At 35.4% G+C, this 17,500-nt stretch overlaps 2 protein-coding genes across 5 annotated transcripts in view; one reads left to right on the forward strand and one right to left on the reverse strand.

Annotated features, from left to right (window-relative positions):
* The window catches only part of slc48a1a (solute carrier family 48 member 1a), a 45,418-nt gene that overhangs the window by 24,761 nt on the left and 3,157 nt on the right, over positions 1–17,500 (forward strand). The gene's annotated exons all lie outside the window — the stretch shown is intronic.
* Positions 1–17,500, reverse strand: part of LOC133653354 (transmembrane and death domain protein 1-like) — a 25,554-nt gene that overhangs the window by 2,302 nt on the left and 5,752 nt on the right. For 2 of the 4 annotated variants that reach the window (XM_062052538.1, XM_062052537.1), the window contains exons 4-5: positions 10,527–10,642; positions 7,212–7,346 (exon numbers count right to left, since the gene is read on the reverse strand). In XM_062052538.1, the coding sequence (XP_061908522.1) occupies positions 7,212–7,346; positions 10,527–10,642 (251 nt within the window). Of the gene's footprint in view, positions 1–7,211; positions 7,347–10,526; positions 10,647–17,500 lie in introns of all 4 variants that reach the window. The other 2 variants (XM_062052536.1, XM_062052535.1) reach the window with 1 other exon arrangement.

Consider the following 17,500-nt stretch of genomic DNA (forward strand, 5'->3'; position numbering starts at 1 on the left):
AATATACATTTTGGGGTTATTTATTTACCAAATTTGCATAATCTTCCACCAAAAAAATATTTTTCTTAGTGGAATATTTGATGTGAAGTAATGGGAACCTTGGATAGGTCAATAATTCATAATAACATTGATTTTGATTCAATATTATGTTTTGTACGGAGCCCCTAAAGAGACATGGGGGAAAATACATTTTTTATAACTTTTTAATTTTTTAAAATTTTTTTTAGACATGTATCTCATGCGCACGAGAAACTTTTTATAAAATTATTTTAAAAAATTTAAAAAATGAATTTTTTTTTTTTTTTTTAAGACATGTTTCTAAAAAAATATATATATTTATTTTTTATAATTTTATAAAAAGAAACTCTCTCGTGCGCACCAGAAACTTTCTCTTGCGTATGAGATACATGTCTAAAAAAAAATAAAAAATTTTTACATTTAAAAAAAAATAATTTTATAACGTTTTTTCGTGCGCACGAGATACATGGCTAAAAAAATTAAAAATAAAAAAAAATTATAAAAATTAAAAATTTCCCCTGTGGAGATAAAAAAAAAAAAAAAAAAAAAATTATAAAAATTAAAAATTTCCCCTGTGGAGATGAAAAAAAAATATATATATTTTTTTATAATTTTATAAAAAGAAACTCTCGTGCGCATGAGAAACTTTTTATAAAATTATTTTAAAAAATTTAAAAAATGAATTGTTTTTTTTTTTTTAGACATGTTTCTAAAAAAAAAAAAAAAAAAAAAATTTTATTTAAAAAAAAAATAATTTTTACATTTAAAAAAAGATAATTTTATAAAGTTTTTTCGTGCGCACAAGATACATGGCTAAAAAAATTAAAAATAAATATAAAAATTTTAAATTTCCACTGTGGAGATAAAAAATAAATAGAATAAAATTTAAAAAAATTATACAAATTAAAAATTTCCCCTGTGGAGATAAAAAAATAAAAAATAATAATAATTGATTTTTATAATTTTATAAAAAGAAACTCTCTCGTGCGCACGAGAAACTTTTTATAAAATTATTTTAAAAAATTTAAAAAATGAATTGTTTTTTATTTTTTTAGACATGTTTCTAAAAAAAAAAAAAAAAAAAAGTTTTTATTTTTTATAATTTTATAAAAAGAAACTCTCTCATGCGCACGAGAAACTTTCTCTTGCGTATGAGATACATGTCTAAAAAAAAAAAAAGACATTTTTACATTTAAAAAAAAAAAAATTTATAAAGTTTTTTCGTGCGCACGAGATATATGGCTAAAAAAATTAAAAAAAAAAAAAAATTTCCCCTATGTCCCCTTAGGGGCTCCGCAGTTTTGAGCAATGACAGTTTGAAAGAAAAAAAACCCCAGCTTTGTTTTATTAGTCAACATTGCAACTTTTTCTAAATTACATTTCACCTTTCAGCTTTTTTATTTCACTTTTGTTATGTTTTTGTTTATTTGAATAGTATTTTTAGAATGTGCAGAGGGCCTTTAAAACATTAGCTGTGGGCCGCAAATGGCCTCCGGGGCACACTTTTGACACACCTGCTATAGATAATAAAAAAATAAATGTGATAAATCTATGGATAAAAAGCAGAGCCTGGCGACGCATGCGCGTTTATTATAACTCTCTCTCTGTCTCTCTCTGTCTCTGCCCCTCCCTCACCAATGCTGCTGTTTGTTTTGTTTTTAACCCTTTCTTAACCCTGAACGTACATTGAAAATACACGCAACCCTAACTCAAAATGCCGGACATTTGAGGCATTTAAGAAACTCCGGTGAAAAGAGGACATATGGTCAGTCTATCCTAGCTCCTCCAAACCGAACCAAAACCCCCGTACCGAAACGGTACACCCCTAACATTTACCATTTACAACGCTGATGTCGCTTCATAACGTCCATACGTGCACGGCGCCCTGCTCCGTTAAGGCGTTTTACATCACCATGCCACAAACGTAAACAACTTTTATAAGATTATAAAGACCACTGTGCTGAGGAGGCGCCAAACACTAAGAACCCAAACACAAACGTGCTAAACAGCGTGTGTAAATACAATCACGTGTAGTGTTGACCTCGGATTTCCACCGCACGCCGACGGACTCTTTTCAGTTTTTATTGACGTCAATTCGTCAGTTTCCGTCCCGCATTTCAGCGCTAAATATGCGCAGAGCTTGTCATTTTTTCCCCAGACGCCGCAACAAATCCGTCCAATGTAGCAAACATCTGGTAGTGTTGGACAGGAAGTCGTTCATAAGCATCCGGTTTACTTTCAAAATAAAATACTCCCGTATTCAAGGCGAGCTCTCATATTTGACACTTTGAGAGGTCCTCGTGGGTGGCGACGGACATGCTGATTCTGGGAGGTCCACACATTCAAGAATAATGTACAGGCATATCCAGGGCAGCTAAATGGGGATATGGGGGGCCGATACGGAGAAAAGCATGGGAGTCGTTGATTTTTGCGATGTTTTCAAATAAGCAGGAGACATCTACCACTTTTTATGGGCATTTTAGCAGCCGGCGTGGAGTGCATCTACATGGGAACCAGTTTTTATTTTTACGGTTCTTAATTTTTTCAAATAAGAAATATTTTAATATTAAATATATGTTATATGCGGAAAAAAACAAAAGTCATTAAAAAATACTAAAGCACAGCAAAACTCATCAATTGAATTTTTTTTTCATCAGCCCCTTAACTCATCTAGCAGCTATACAATTATAAAAGGACATTGCTGAATAGACGATACGTCTGATGTTCATTCAAATTCCTTCTATTTCTGTTAATTATGTACAAAGTAATTAACAGACAAGATGTATTAACACCTCACTAAGACCACATTAAGGCTCGTATTTGACACTTCGAAAGGTCCATGTCCAAAATTCAAGAATAATGTACAGGCATATCCAGGGCAGCTAAATGGGGATATGGGGGATGATACGGAGACCGGGAAAAAGCATGGGGAGTCGTTAATTTTTGCGATGTTTTCGAATAAGCAAGAGACATCTACCACTTTTTATGGGCATTTTAGAAGCAGGCGTGGTGTGCATCTACATGGGAACCACTTTTTCTTTTACGGTTCTAATTTTTTCCAAATAAGAAATATTTTAATGATAAATATATATTATATGTGGGAAAAAAAACTAACGTCGTTAAAAAACACTAAAGCCCAGCAAAACGCATCAATTGAATTTGTTTTCATCAGCCCCTTAACTCATCTAGCAGCTATACAATTATAAAAGTAAATTGCTGAATAGACGATACGTCTGATATTCATTCAAATTCCTTCTATTTCTGTTAATTATATACAAAATAATTAACAGACAAGATGTATTAAGACCTCGTCATTTGTTTATAGACTGCTTTATTGTTTTCAGGCTACTTTTACGAGTTTTTTTTCAATATATATCCATTCATACATTACTTTGATTTATTGTCACATAAAAAAAATAAAAATTTTAAGGTGTGGCAACCTCTATTTTATTTTGTAGTAGTAGCAGCGGCCTCCTTGTTCGTTAAAGGAATTTGTTTTCACTTTATCGAGCTGCGCATGCAAGCGACGTCGAGGCCACATTAGGGCCACATCAATTATAAAAGGAAATTGCTGAATAGACAACATGTCTGATATTCATTCTATTTCTGTTAATTATATAAAAAACAATATAAAAAATAATAAAAATAATTCACAAACAAGACTTTGTCATTTGTTTATAGACTGCTTTATTGTTTTCAGGCTGCTTTTATGAGTTTTTTCCAATGTATATCCATTCATACATTACTTTGATTTATTGTCACGTAAAAAAACTAAAAATGTTAAGGTGTGGCGACCTCTATTTTATTTTGTAGTAGTAGGTTTATTTTGTAGTAGTAGGTTTTGTATTCGTTAAAGGAATGTTTTCACTTCATCGAGCTGCGCATGCATGCGGCGTCGAGGCCACATTAGGGCCACATCAATTATAAAAGGAAATTGCTGAATAAACAATATGTCTGATATTCATTCATATTCATTCTATTTCTGTTAATTATATACAAAATAATATAAAAAATAATTAAATTAACAGACAAGACCTTGTCATGTGTGTATTGACTGCTTTATTGTTTTCAGGCTACTTTTAAGAGTTTTTTTCAATAAATATCTATTCATACATTTCTTTGATTTATTGTCACGTAAAAAACACAAATTTTTAAGGTGTGCTGACCTCTATTTTATTTTGTAGTACAAGTAGCGACTTCCTTGTTTGTTGTTTTCACTTTATCGAGCTGCGCATGCAAGCAACGTCGGGGCCACATTATGGCCAAATCAATTATAAAAGGAAATTGCTGAATAGACAATATGTCTGATATTCATTCAAATTCATTCTATTTCTGTTAATTATATAAAAAATAATTCACAAACAACACCTCGTCATTTGTTTATAGACTGCTTTTTTGTTTTCAGGCTACTTTTAAGAGTTTGTTCCAATATATATCCATTCATACATTACTTTGATTTATTGTCCCGTAAAAAAACACTAATTTTTAAGGTGTGGCGAACTATTTTATTTTGTAGTAGTAGTAGCGACTTCCTTATTCGTTAATGGAATTTGTTTTCACTTTATCGAGCTGCGCATGCAAGCGACGTCGGAGGCCACATCAATTATAAAAGGAAATTGCTGAATAGACAATATGTTTGATATTCATTCAAATTCCTTCTATTTCTGTTAATTATATAAAAAATAATATAACAAATAATTAAAATAATTAACAGACAAGACCTTGTAATTTGTTTATAGAGTGCTTTATTGTTTTCAGGCTGCTTTTATGACTTTTTTTTCAATATATATCCATTCATACATTACTTTGATTTATTGTCACATAAAAAACACTCATTTTTAAGGTGTGCTGACCTCTATTTTATTTTGTAGTACAAGTAGCGACTTCCTTGTTTGTTGTTTTAACTTTATCGAGCTGCGCATGCAAGCGACGTCGAAGCCACATCAATTATAAAAGGAAATTGCTGAATAGACAATATGTCTGATATTCATTCTATTTCTGTTGATTATATAAAAAATAATTAAAATAATTAACAGACAAGACCTCGTCATTTGTTTATAGACTGCTTTATTGTTTTCAGGCTACTTTTAAGACTTTTTTTCCAATATATATCCATTCATACATTACTTTGATTTATTGTCACGTAAAAAAACACTCATTTTTAATGTGTGGTGACCTCTATTTTATTTTGTAGTAGTAGTACCGACCTCCTTGTTCGTTGTTTTCACTTTATCGAGCTGCGCATGCAAGCAACGTCGGGGCCACATTAGGGCCAAATCAATTATAAAAGGAAATTGCTGAATAGACAATATGTCTGATATTCATTCAAATTCATTCTATTTCTGTTAATTATATAAAAAATAATATAAAAAAATAATTCACAAACAACACCTCGTCATTTGTTTATAGACTGCTTTATTGTTTTCAGGCTGCTTTTATGAGTTTTTTAAAATATATATCCATTCATACATTACTTTGATTTATTGTCACATAAAAAACACTAATTTTTAAGGTGTGGCGACCTTTATTTTATTTTGTAGTAGTAGTAGCAGCGACCTCCTTGTTCGTTGTTTTCACTTTATCGAGAAGCGCATGCAAGCGACGTCAAGGCCACATTAGGGCCACATCAATTATAAAAGGAAATTGCTGAATAGACAATATGTTTGATATTCATTCAAATTCATTCTATTTCTGTTAATTATATAAAAAATAATATACAAAAATAATTAACAGACAACACCTCGTCATTTGTTTATAGACTGCTTTATTGTTTTCAGGCTACTTTTAAGAGTTTTTCCCAATATATATCCATTCATACATTACTTTGATTTATTGTCCCGTAAAAAAACACTCATTTTTAAGGTGTGGCGAACTATTTTATTTTGTAGTAGTAGTAGCGACTTCCTTATTCGTTAATGGAATTTGTTTTCACTCTATCGAGCTGCGCATGCAAGCGACGTCGGGGGCCACATCAATTATAAAAGGAAATTGCTGAATAGACAATATGTCTGATATTCATTCAAATTCCTTCTATTTCTGTTAATTATATAAAAAATAATGTAAAAAATAATTAAAATAATTAACAGACAAGACCTTGTAATTTGTTTATAGACTGCTTTATTGTTTTCAGGCTGCTTTTATGAGTTGTTTTCAATATATATCCATTCATACATTACTTTGATTTATTGTCCCGTAAAAAAACACTCATTTTTAAGGTGTGGCGACCTTTATTTTATTTTGTAGTAGTAGTAGCGACCTCCTTGTTCGTTGTTTTCACTTTATCGAGAAGCGCATGCAAGCGACGTCGAGGCCACTTTAGGGCCACATCAATTATAAAAGGAAATTGCTGAATAGACAATATGTCTGATATTCATTCAAATTCATTCTATTTCTGTTAATTATATAAAAAATAATATAAAAAAAATAATTAACAGACAACACCTCGTCATTTGTTTATAGACTGCTTTATTGTTTTCAGGCTACTTTTATGACTTTTTTTTCAATATATATCCATTCATACATTACTTTGATTTATTGTCACATAAAAAACACTAATTTTTAAGGTGTGCAGACCTCTATTTTATTTTGTAGTACAAGTAGCGACTTCCTTGTTTGTTGTTTTCACTTTATCGAGCTGCGCATGCAAGCGACGTCGAAGCCACATCAATTATAAAAGGAAATTGCTGAATAGACAATATGTCTGATATTCATTCAAATTCATTCTATTTCTGTTGATTATATAAAAAATAATTAAAATAATTAACAGACAAGACCTCATATTTTGTTTATAGACTGCTTTATTGTTTTCAGGCTGCTTTTAAGACTTTTTTTCCAATATATATCCATTCATACATTACTTTGATTTATTGTCACGTAAAAAAACACTAATTTTTAATGTGTGGTGACCTCTATTTTATTTTGTAGTAGTAGTACCGACCTCCTTGTTCGTTGTTTTCACTTTATCGAGCTGCGCATGCAAGCGACGTCTGGGCCACATTAGGGGCCACATTAGGGGCCACATTAAGGCCTGTCCGAGTGTCTGATAATGATAATTTTTATTTACGGTTCAGCTGGGGGAAAAAAAAAATCTGATTTCGCACAAATCGATTTGGTTCAGTTTGGAGTGTAAACACATTAGAAAGGCTGACTTTTTCCACCACAGTGCCCTCTGGTGGCTGTGGTGGGACCCTCACCTCGTTTCTTCCTGCCCTTCTGGCCTTTTTGCGGTCGCACCTCTCGGGACTTCAGGGAGCTGGCAAACCGGTGATATCCTTGGGCGTAGCGCTGCAGGTTCAAGATCTTGTCCTGGTTGATGTTCTTGCCGACCTCTGCGGGGGAAACAAGTCGGTAGAAGTGAAACAAGAAGACAGACTGGATCGTGTTTGTGCATCTATGTCGGGGGTTTTTCATCAAAGACGCCATCTTCACCCTCCCTGGTGTCTCGCCTTGTCATCACCCCCCCCCCCCCCCCCACTGGAGCTGATGAAAGGAGCAGATGGTTTCCTCGGCTCCGTCAGATCATTTACACCTCCCGTCTACACGCGTCGGACGGGCGGCGAGTGCCAGAAGCGGCGTGGTGGCGTGTGCGAAAAAAATCAGCCCCTTTTGAAGCTCCAATTAAAGGCAGCGAGAGTAATGAAAACAATTACACGCCGCCGTTTAGCATCTTGAAGCAGGCGTTCTTGACCGGAATAAAGCGCTTCTGGAAGCAAATACGAGGCTTTGCTGCGGTGGGACGTGCTGCCATTTCCCCCCCCACCCCCCGGGGGTTGTTGTTAGGCGCGCTACGTGGGGCAAACAAAGGCAGCTTTTTTTTTATTTCAAGCACTGTTACATCAGTCGGCCCCTCATAAAAGGCAATTTGAGAGAATATCATCAAACGCAGCGGAGGCAAAGCGCTCGTGAATAACGGAAGGCGGAGCGCCAAAGGGGCCGCTTTTACGACGTTTGCCCGAGAGCGTGTAAATATCAACGTGGGGAATTTTATTACGTGGCGACCGCAAAACCGACGTCAGGAGATGAAGCTGATCCAGTTTGACGGCTGTCGGAATGTACAGTGTTTCTAGCCAGGATAACCCACAAATAATGCAAATATGGCCACATGTGCACTAGGGCTGCAGCTAACGATTCATTTGATAATCGATTAATCTGTCGATTATTACTTTGATTAATCGATTAATAATCGGATAAAAGAAACAAACTACATTTCTATCCTTTCCAGTATTTTATTGGGAAAAAAACATACTTATGTTGATTATTGTTTCTCAGCTGTTTGTAAATGTTCCAGTTTATAAGTAAAGGTTTATTTAAAAAAAAAAAAAAAAAGCCTCTGCGCATGCGCATAGCATAGATCCAACGAATCGATGACTAAATTAATCAGCAACTATTTTTATAATCGATTAGTTGTTGCAGCCCTAATGTGCACACTGTTTTGTAAACAACTGGTAAAGGCTGCTCTTTATGTTGCTTTACCCACAATTCATTGGTGATCCGTGTGTTTGGTGTCACTCAAAAACCAACTGGAATCTTGCACAAACGTACAAAAGCCCAAAAGCAGTGAAGTTGTCACGTTGTGTAAATGGTAAATAAAAAGAGAATACAACAAATCCTTTTCAACTTATATTCAATTGAATAGACTGCAAAGACAAGATATTTAATGTTTTTTTTTTGGCAAATAATCATGAACTTAGAATTTAAAGGCAGCAACACATGGCAAAAAAGGCATTTTTACCAGTGTGTTACATGGCCTTTCCTAAATAACACAATTTACCAGTTTGAACGTCAAGTATCTGCTGAAAGGTACATACAGATTTCGGAGCAACATATGTTGCCATCCAAGCAACGTTATCCCGGACGCCCCTGCTTATTTCAGCAAGACAATGCCAAGCCACGTGTTACAATAGCGTGGCTTCACAGTAAAAGAGTGCGGGTACTAGACTGGCCTGCCTGTAGTCCAGACCTGTCTCCCATTGAAAATGTGTGAAGGCTAAAATATGAGAAGTTTCAAATCTTCTTGTAATCAGACAATATTTTCGATATATTAGATGGAATTTATTAGATGGTAAAAATGTGTGTTTGCAACGACACAACGAGTGTCGTCAACGTTGTTGTGCGTTGTTGAACAACTTAAGCTGTACATCAAGCAGGAATGGGAAATAATTCCACTTCAAAAATGTGTCTCCTCAGTTCCCAAACCTTTACTGAGTGTTGTTAAAAGGAAAGGCCATGTAACACACTGGTAAAAATGTCCCTGTGACAACTTTTTTGCTGCCATTAAGTTATAAGTTCATGATTATTTGCAAAAAAAATGGAAGTTTCTCAGTGTGAACATGAAATATCTTGTCTTTGCAGTCTATTCAATTGAATATAAGTTGAAAAGGATTTGTTGTATTCTCTTTTTATTTACCATTTACACAACGTGACAACTTCACCGCTTTTGGGCTTTGTACAATAAACATCTTATATTATACTGTTGTCCTCTGTTTTTAAAATGTTTATTTATATTTACTGTTTGAATTGGTATACCCTTTAAAATCGTTTTTAATCATTTATTCTATATTGGTTTTATATATACACTACCGTTCAAAAGTTTGGGGTCACCCAAACAATTTTGTGGAGTAGCCTTCATTTCTAAGAACAAGAATAGACTGTCGAGTTTCAGATGAAAGTTCTTTTTTTTCTGGCCATTTTGAGCGTTTAATTGACCCCACAAATGTGATGCTCCAGAAACTCAATCTGCTCAAAGGTAAGGTCAGTTTTGTAGCTTCTGTAACGACCTATAAACTGTTTTCAGATGTGTGAACATGATTGCACGAGGGTTTTCTAATCATCAATTAGCCTTCTGAGCCAATGAGCAAACACATTGTACCATTAGAACACTGGAGTGATAGTTGCTGGAAATGGGCCTCTATACACCTATGTAGATATTGCACCAAAAACCAGACATTTGCAGCTAGAATAGTCATTTACCACATTAGCAATGTATAGAGTGTATTTCTTTAAAGTTAAGACTAGTTTACAGTGCTTTTCCTTCAAAAATAAGGACATTTCAATGTGACCCCAAACTTTTGAACGGTAGTGTATTTATTTTTTGTTTTTATTCAGTCATTGGTGGTTTTTAATATTGTTGTGCAGCACTTTGGAAACATTTTGTTGTTTAAATGTGCTGTATAAATAAAGTGGATTGGATTATACAAACAAGAGGACATATAAGTGAGTAAACCGTGTCGGCAGCACTCGTGCACCATGCTAGACAAGGCTGGATAATCCTGCTGCTGACTTGTGTTGTGTTGCCAGATATTTGCACACACACTGTGTGCTGACTCATTTTTAGTGGGTGGTAAATCTGCTGTAGAAAGGATGCACCCTAAAGTGTAAACATATTTACCTTCTCTAATATTACCTCTTGACAAGATGCAGTGTCATTAAAATGTGTGGCTTTTTGGCACCTGCTGTAGATTTAGTGGATTCAACGAGTGGTTTTCCGCTTTTAAGGGCTTCTTTCTTACCGAGGGCCACGTCCGTTCTGCCGATGTGTTGCAGGGCCCGGGAGAGGCGGTCGTAGTACATCTCTGCCCCGTACTTCTCCAGCCAGGCTCCGAGGGCCACCCTGCACTCGGTCTCGCTGTCTGGCGGGGAGGAAGAACACAATTTTGGAGCGAACGCCATCATCGTTTGGTCGGGAGAACATGCTGCTGAAGTTGCACGGTTCCGACGCAAACGTGAAAAGACAAACGGTTCGTTGTCATTAGAGATGTCCGATAAATGCTTTAAAATGTAATATCGGAAATTATCGGCATCGGTTTCAAAAAGTAAAATGTATGACTTTTTAAAAGGCCGCTGTAGGGAGAAGTACAGAGCGCCAAAAAACCTTAAAGGCACTTCCTTTGTGTCACATAATATCTACGCTTTTCACACACACACAAGTGAATGCAATGCATACTTGGTCAACAGCCATACAGGTCACACTGAGGGTGGCCGTATAAACAACTTTAACACTGTTACAAATATGTGAACCCACACCAAACAAGAATGACAAACACATTTCGGGAGAACACCCGCACCGTAACACAACATAAACACAACAGAACAAATACCCAGAACCCCTTGCAGCACTAACTCTTCCGGGATGCTACAATATACCCCACCCACCTCAACCTCGCCCACCTCAACCTCCTCACGCTCTCTCAGGGAGAGCATGTCCCAAATTCCCAGCTGCTGTTTTGAGGCATGTTAAAAAATTAAAAAAAAAGCACTTCGTGACGTCAATAATAAATATGGCAGTGCCATGTTGGCATTTTTTTTTTTACATAACTTGAGTTGATTTATTTTGGAAAACCTCGTTACATTGTTTAATGCAGTGGTTCTCAAATGGGGGTACGCGTAGGGATGATGTTTGATAAGGAATTATCGAGTTCGAGCCTATTATCGAATCCTCTTATCGAACCGATTCCTTATTGATTCTCTTATGGAGTCCAGATAGGTTGTTGTATATGGAAAAAAACACATAATATTTGGTTTAACAAAAGCCCACTTTTATTATATAATAAAAAAATAAAATCTAATAAATAAATAAATATTGACTGTTACCCACCTAAAAAAATAAAATAAAATAAATAAATATTGACTGTTGTTAACCAAAGTATATTAAGTGGGATTTTTCAGAGAAACAAATATATACAGTAACACAAAAACAACCTGTCTCTGTGATCACTATAGGTGTATAAATAATAATATAGTGTTAAATAAAATCAGTCCCTTGGGCACAAAACTGAAAATAATACAGCTCTCCAAAAAGTGCACTTCTGCTGCTATTGGAACATAACTGTTTGTTATGATGCTTTGACATTTTTGCACTTTATTTCTTTATTGAAAGAACATTCTATGAAGAGAAAAGTTCTATGCAAATGTGGTTACAATGCAAATAAATGAAAAGTTAAAGCTAAAAAAAGAAATACACTTTATTGAGTTAACATTATTTCTTTATGGGGGAAAAATGTTATGAGCTAGAGAATATAACAACTACACTACCCAGCATGCAACGGGAGTTACGAGCATGCGCGGTAGCCCCGAAAAGTGTTGCATGTTGCCACGCTGTGAAAGTAAACGTCAAGAACTCAGCCAACACGCCTCGTCTGCATTATTTAGAATTAGACAGACAACACATATACAGTGTGATTTTGTTTTGTTTACAAGGAAAGAAAAACCAAAGTTAAAAAAGGGAGATATGTTGTATATATATGTATGTGCTGCGGTTGTTTTAAGAACGTTGCGACAGCTGCCGTAAAGGAGGTGCGTTGCTAGCCTAGTTGCTATGTTTCCAGTTGGTCGTAAAAGTGTTGGTCATGTGTTTTACCCTGCTAAAATCTCTCAGTAAAGTTATTCGATGGATTATAGCTTTTGTTTTGAACTTTATTACACCTTGGAGCGCTTTTTCTCGTCCATTGTTTTCCTGCTTTCGCTATCTGCGCCTAATGACTGAGCTACGTGACGTCATTTATTGTGATGTCCCACGGAGCATTTCTGGTCGGGACGGGATTCGAATAAAGAATCAACTCTTTTCCTTTACTATAGTGGTCTCGATAACGGGTACCGGTTCTCAAAAAGGGATTCGAGTCCGAGGACTCGGTTCTTTTCTTATCAAACAACCGGGAAAACCGGTTTCGAGTATCATCCCTAGGTACGCGTACCCCTGGGGGTACTTGAAGGTATGCCAAGGGGTACGTGAGATTTTTTTTTTAAAAATGTCTGTCAAAAAGAACTGTGAAAAGAAATGCAACAATGCAATATTCAGTGTTGACAGCTAGATTTTTTGTGGACATGTTCCATAAATATTGATGTTAAAGATTTCTTTTTTTGTGAAGAAATGTTTAGAATTAAGTTCATGAATCCAGATGGATCTCTATTACAATCCCCAAAGAGGGCACTTTAAGTTGATGATTACTTCTATATGTAGAAATATTTATTTATAATTGAATCACTTGTTTATTTTTCAACAAGTTTTTAGTTATTTTTACATCTTTTTTTCCAAATAGTTCAAGAAAGACCACAACAAATGAGCAATATTTTGCAATTGAATACATTAGAAACTGATGACATAGTGCTGTATTTTACTTCTTTATCTCTTTTTTTCAACCCAAAATGCTTTGCTCTGATTAGGAGGTACTTGAATTTAAAAAATGTTCACAGGGGGTACATCACTGAAAAAAAGTTGAGAACCACTGGTTTAATGCATCCAGTGGGGCATCACAACAAAATTAGGCATAATAATGTGTTGATTCCACGACTGTATGTGTCGGTATCGGTTGATATCGGAATCGGTAATTAAGAGTTGGACAATATCGGAATATCGGATGTCGGCAAAAAAGCCATTATCGGACATCTCTAGTTGTCATTTATTGTTTGGCTTTTTGCAAATGAAAAAAAAGAGGTCCGCCATGTCATGCGTGGCTTCGGGCGTGGTTTTCGCACTGTTCAGTTCTTGTCTTTTTATCATTACTGAATACCGTAATTCTTTGAATTGGCGCAGGGAATATAGTATTCGCACGTCTAGAATTACTGCCGGGTCAAACTCGTTTCTCAAAATAATTAACGCATGCTTGGCCTTATCGCCGGTTCATTATTAACGCCGGATCAAATTCGTTTCGCAAAATATTAATTTTATTATCGCATGTCTATAATTTTCGCCGGGTCAAACTCGTTGCGCAAGATATTTAGCATATGGCTAGAACTTCCGCCGGGTCAAATTCGTTACGTCACGAGTGACGCTTTACCTGTCCTCATTTTCAAAATGGAGGAAGCTGCTTTCAGTAGTTTGCAATCGCACAAAGGAAAAAAGATAAAGAGCTATTCAGTAGGATTTAAGGTCCAAGCTATTGAATACCGGTACAGTATGCTAAAAAGAACAGTAAGCAGCTATGTTTTATTAATATACCGTAGCTGCGTATGTCAAATACTGTGTAAGTCATGAAATGACTCCCGCCTCCTGGTGGTAGAGGGCGCTGCCGCGCTAGTGATCCTTCTTGCGACTTCCGGTACTGCAGAAGAAGTGACTACACGCAGCAAGACATTTTTTTTTTTTTCCTCTGCCTGAACATTTAACAAGGAGGATTACATACCGGTATCTAAAATAAAACAGTTTTCTAAACTGGACTTTCAATGGAAGCAGGAGGTAATAATTAAAGGAATATCTCCATCGAGACAGAGAGACTTTTAAAACTGAAGAAAGAAAATAAGGAAGACTTCTATAAACAAGTTATCGATGCTTTTGGTCAGAAGGAGCTGCAAATGGACTCCATGTATAAGTACAGGTAAGACCATAATAACGTTTTTTTTTTTTAAATGTGCTTTTCATGATGGTATGCTTGCATCACACTCAAAGCGCACGCCTAAATTTACTGCATTCCTTTTGGTAAACGCCGGAGTGAGAAGAGGTTTTAAAATAATTACCGCATGCACGGCCATCCCGCCGGCTTCCGGTAAACGCCGGAGTCACAGGAGGTTTTAAATGAATTAACGCCCCTGCGGCTATTCAAGGAATTACGGTACATATATAAAAAACCATTTTCAGCCTACTTTTATGAGCAATAGCTTCTTCTTTCACTTAAAAATGGATACGTGTGAGGCACAATTGTGCTGTGACTCGCCGTCATTAGGACTTTTTTATGAATGTTACTATTAACTAGGGTTGGGTACCTTTTCACGTTTCAATCGACACGGCACTCATTTTTAGTACCGTATTTTTCGGACTATAAGTCGCAGTTTTTTTATAGTTTGGCCGGGGGTGCGACTTATACGTGAGATTATTAACACATTAGCGTAAAATATCAAATAATATTATTTATCTCATTCACGTAAGAGACTAGACCAGGGGTCACCAACGCGGTGCCCACGGGCACCAGGTAGCCCGTAAGGACCAGATGAGTAGCCCGCTGGCCTGTTCTAAAAATAGCTCAAATAGCAGCACTTACCAGTGAGCTGCCTCTATTTTTTGAATTGTATTTATTTACTAGCAAGCTGGTCTCGCTTTGCTCAACATTTTTAATTCTAAGAGAGACAAAACTCAAATAGAATTTGAAAACCCAAGAAAATATTTTAAAGACTTGGTCTTCACTTAAGTTAAGTTAAAGTACCAATGATTGCCGCACACACTCTAGGTGTGGTGCAATTTGTCCTCTGCATTTGACCCATCCCCTTGTTCACCCCCTGGGAGGTGAGGGGAGCAGTGGGCAGCAGCGGTGCCGCGCCCGGGAATCATTTTTGGTGATTTAACCCCCAATCCCAACCCTTGATGCTGAGTGCCAAGCAGGGAGGTAATGGGTTCCATTTTTATAGTCTTTGGTATGACTCGGCCGGGGTTTGAACTCACAACCTACCAATCTCAGGGCGGACACTCTAACCACTAGGCCACTGAGTAGGTTAAATAAATAAATTCATTCATTTTTTTACTTTGCTTCTTATAACTTTCAGAAAGACAATTTTAGAGAAAAAATACAACCTTAAAAATGATTTAAGGATTTTTAAACACATACCTTTTTACCTTTTAAATTCCTTCCTCTTCTTTCCTGACAATTTAAATCAATGTTCAAGTAAAAAAATTTTTTATTTTTGTAAAGAATAATAAATACATTTTAATTTAATTCTTTATTTTAGCTTCTGTTTTTTCGACGAAGAATATTTGTGAAATATTTCTTAAAACTTATTATGATTAAAATTCAAAAAAATTATTCTGGCAAATCTAGAAAATCTGTAGAATCAAATTTAAATCTTATTTCAAAGTCTTTTGAATTTCTTTTAAAATTTTTGTTCTGGAAAATCTAGAAGAAATAATGATTTGTCTTTGTTAGAAATATAGCTTGGTCCATTCATCCATCCATTTATTCCCTTTGGGGTCGCGGGGGCGCTGGAGCCTATCTCAGCTACAATCGGCCGGGTACACCCTGGACAAGTCGCCACCTCATCGCTTGGTCCAATTTGTTATATATTCTAACAAAATGTAGATTGGATTTTAACCTATTTAAAACATGTCATCAAAATTCTAAAATTAATCTTAATCAGAAAAAATTACTAATGATGTTCCATAAATTCTTTTTTTAATTTTTTCAAAAAGATTCCAATTAGCTAGTTTTTCTCTTCTTTTTTTCGGTTGAACTTTGAATTTTAAAGAGTCGAAATTGAAGATAAACTATGTTTAAAAATGTAATAGTCATTTTTTTCGTGTTTTCTCCTCTTTTAAACCGTTCAATTAAGTGTAAATATCATTAATTATTAATAATAACATAGAGTTAAAGGTAAATTGAGCAAATTGGCTATTTCTGGCAATTTATTTAAGTGTGTATCAAACTGGTAGCCCTTCGCATTAATCAGTACCCAAGAAGTAGCTCTTGGTTTCAAAAAGGTTGGTGACCCCGGGACTAGACGTATAAGATTTCATGGGATTTAGCGATTAGGAGTGACAGATTGTTTGGTAAACGTATAGCATGTTCTATATGTTATAGTTATTTGAATGACTCTTACCATAATATGTTACGTTAACATACCAGGCACTATGGATGATGTTTGATAAGAAATTATCGAGTTCGAGCCCATTATCGAATCCTCTTATCGAACCCATTCCTTATCGATTCTCTTATCGAATCCAGATGTTGTATATGGAAAAAAACACAATATTTGGTTTAACAAAAGCTCACTTTTATTTTATAAGAAAAAAATAAAATAAAATAAATAAATAAATATTGACTGTTACCCCCCTAAAAAAATTAAATAAATAAATATTGACTGTTGTTACCCAAAGTATATTAAGGGGGATTTTTCAGAAAAACAAATATATACAGTAACCCAAAAACAACCTGTCTCTGTGATCACTTTAGGTGCATAGCCATGCCTTGAGGCGTTTTTTCCGGTCCATTATTTTTGCTGCTTTGTGACATCACAGGAAATGACGTAGCTCACTGAGCTACGTCATTTCCTGGGATGTCCCACAGGGCATTTCTTGTGGGACGGGATTCGTTCCCAGGGATTCGAATAAAGAACCAACTCTTTTTCTTTACTATATTGGCCTCGATAACGGGAACCGGTTCTCAAAAAGGGATTCGAGTCCATGGAATCGGTTCTTTTCTTATCGAAAAGTTATTTTCTTATCGAACATCATCCCTACCAGGCACGTTCTCAGTTGGTTATTTATGCCTCATATAACGTACACTTATTCAGTCTGTTGTTCACTATTTTTTATTTATTTTAAATTGCCTTTCAAATGTCTATTCTTGGTGTTGGGTTTTATCAAATAAATTTCCCCCAAATATGCGACTTATATATGTTTTTTTCCTTCTTTATTATGCATTTTCGGCCGGTGCGACTTATACTTCGGAGCGACTTATACTCCGAAAAATACGGTACATATATATAAAAAATTGTTTTCAGCGTACTTTTATGAGCAACAGCTTCTTCTTACACTTAAAAATGGATACGTGTGAGGCACAATTGT

Source organism: Entelurus aequoreus, linkage group LG07 (genome assembly GCF_033978785.1).
Source record: "Entelurus aequoreus isolate RoL-2023_Sb linkage group LG07, RoL_Eaeq_v1.1, whole genome shotgun sequence".
NCBI classification, from domain to species: domain Eukaryota; kingdom Metazoa; phylum Chordata; class Actinopteri; order Syngnathiformes; family Syngnathidae; genus Entelurus; species Entelurus aequoreus.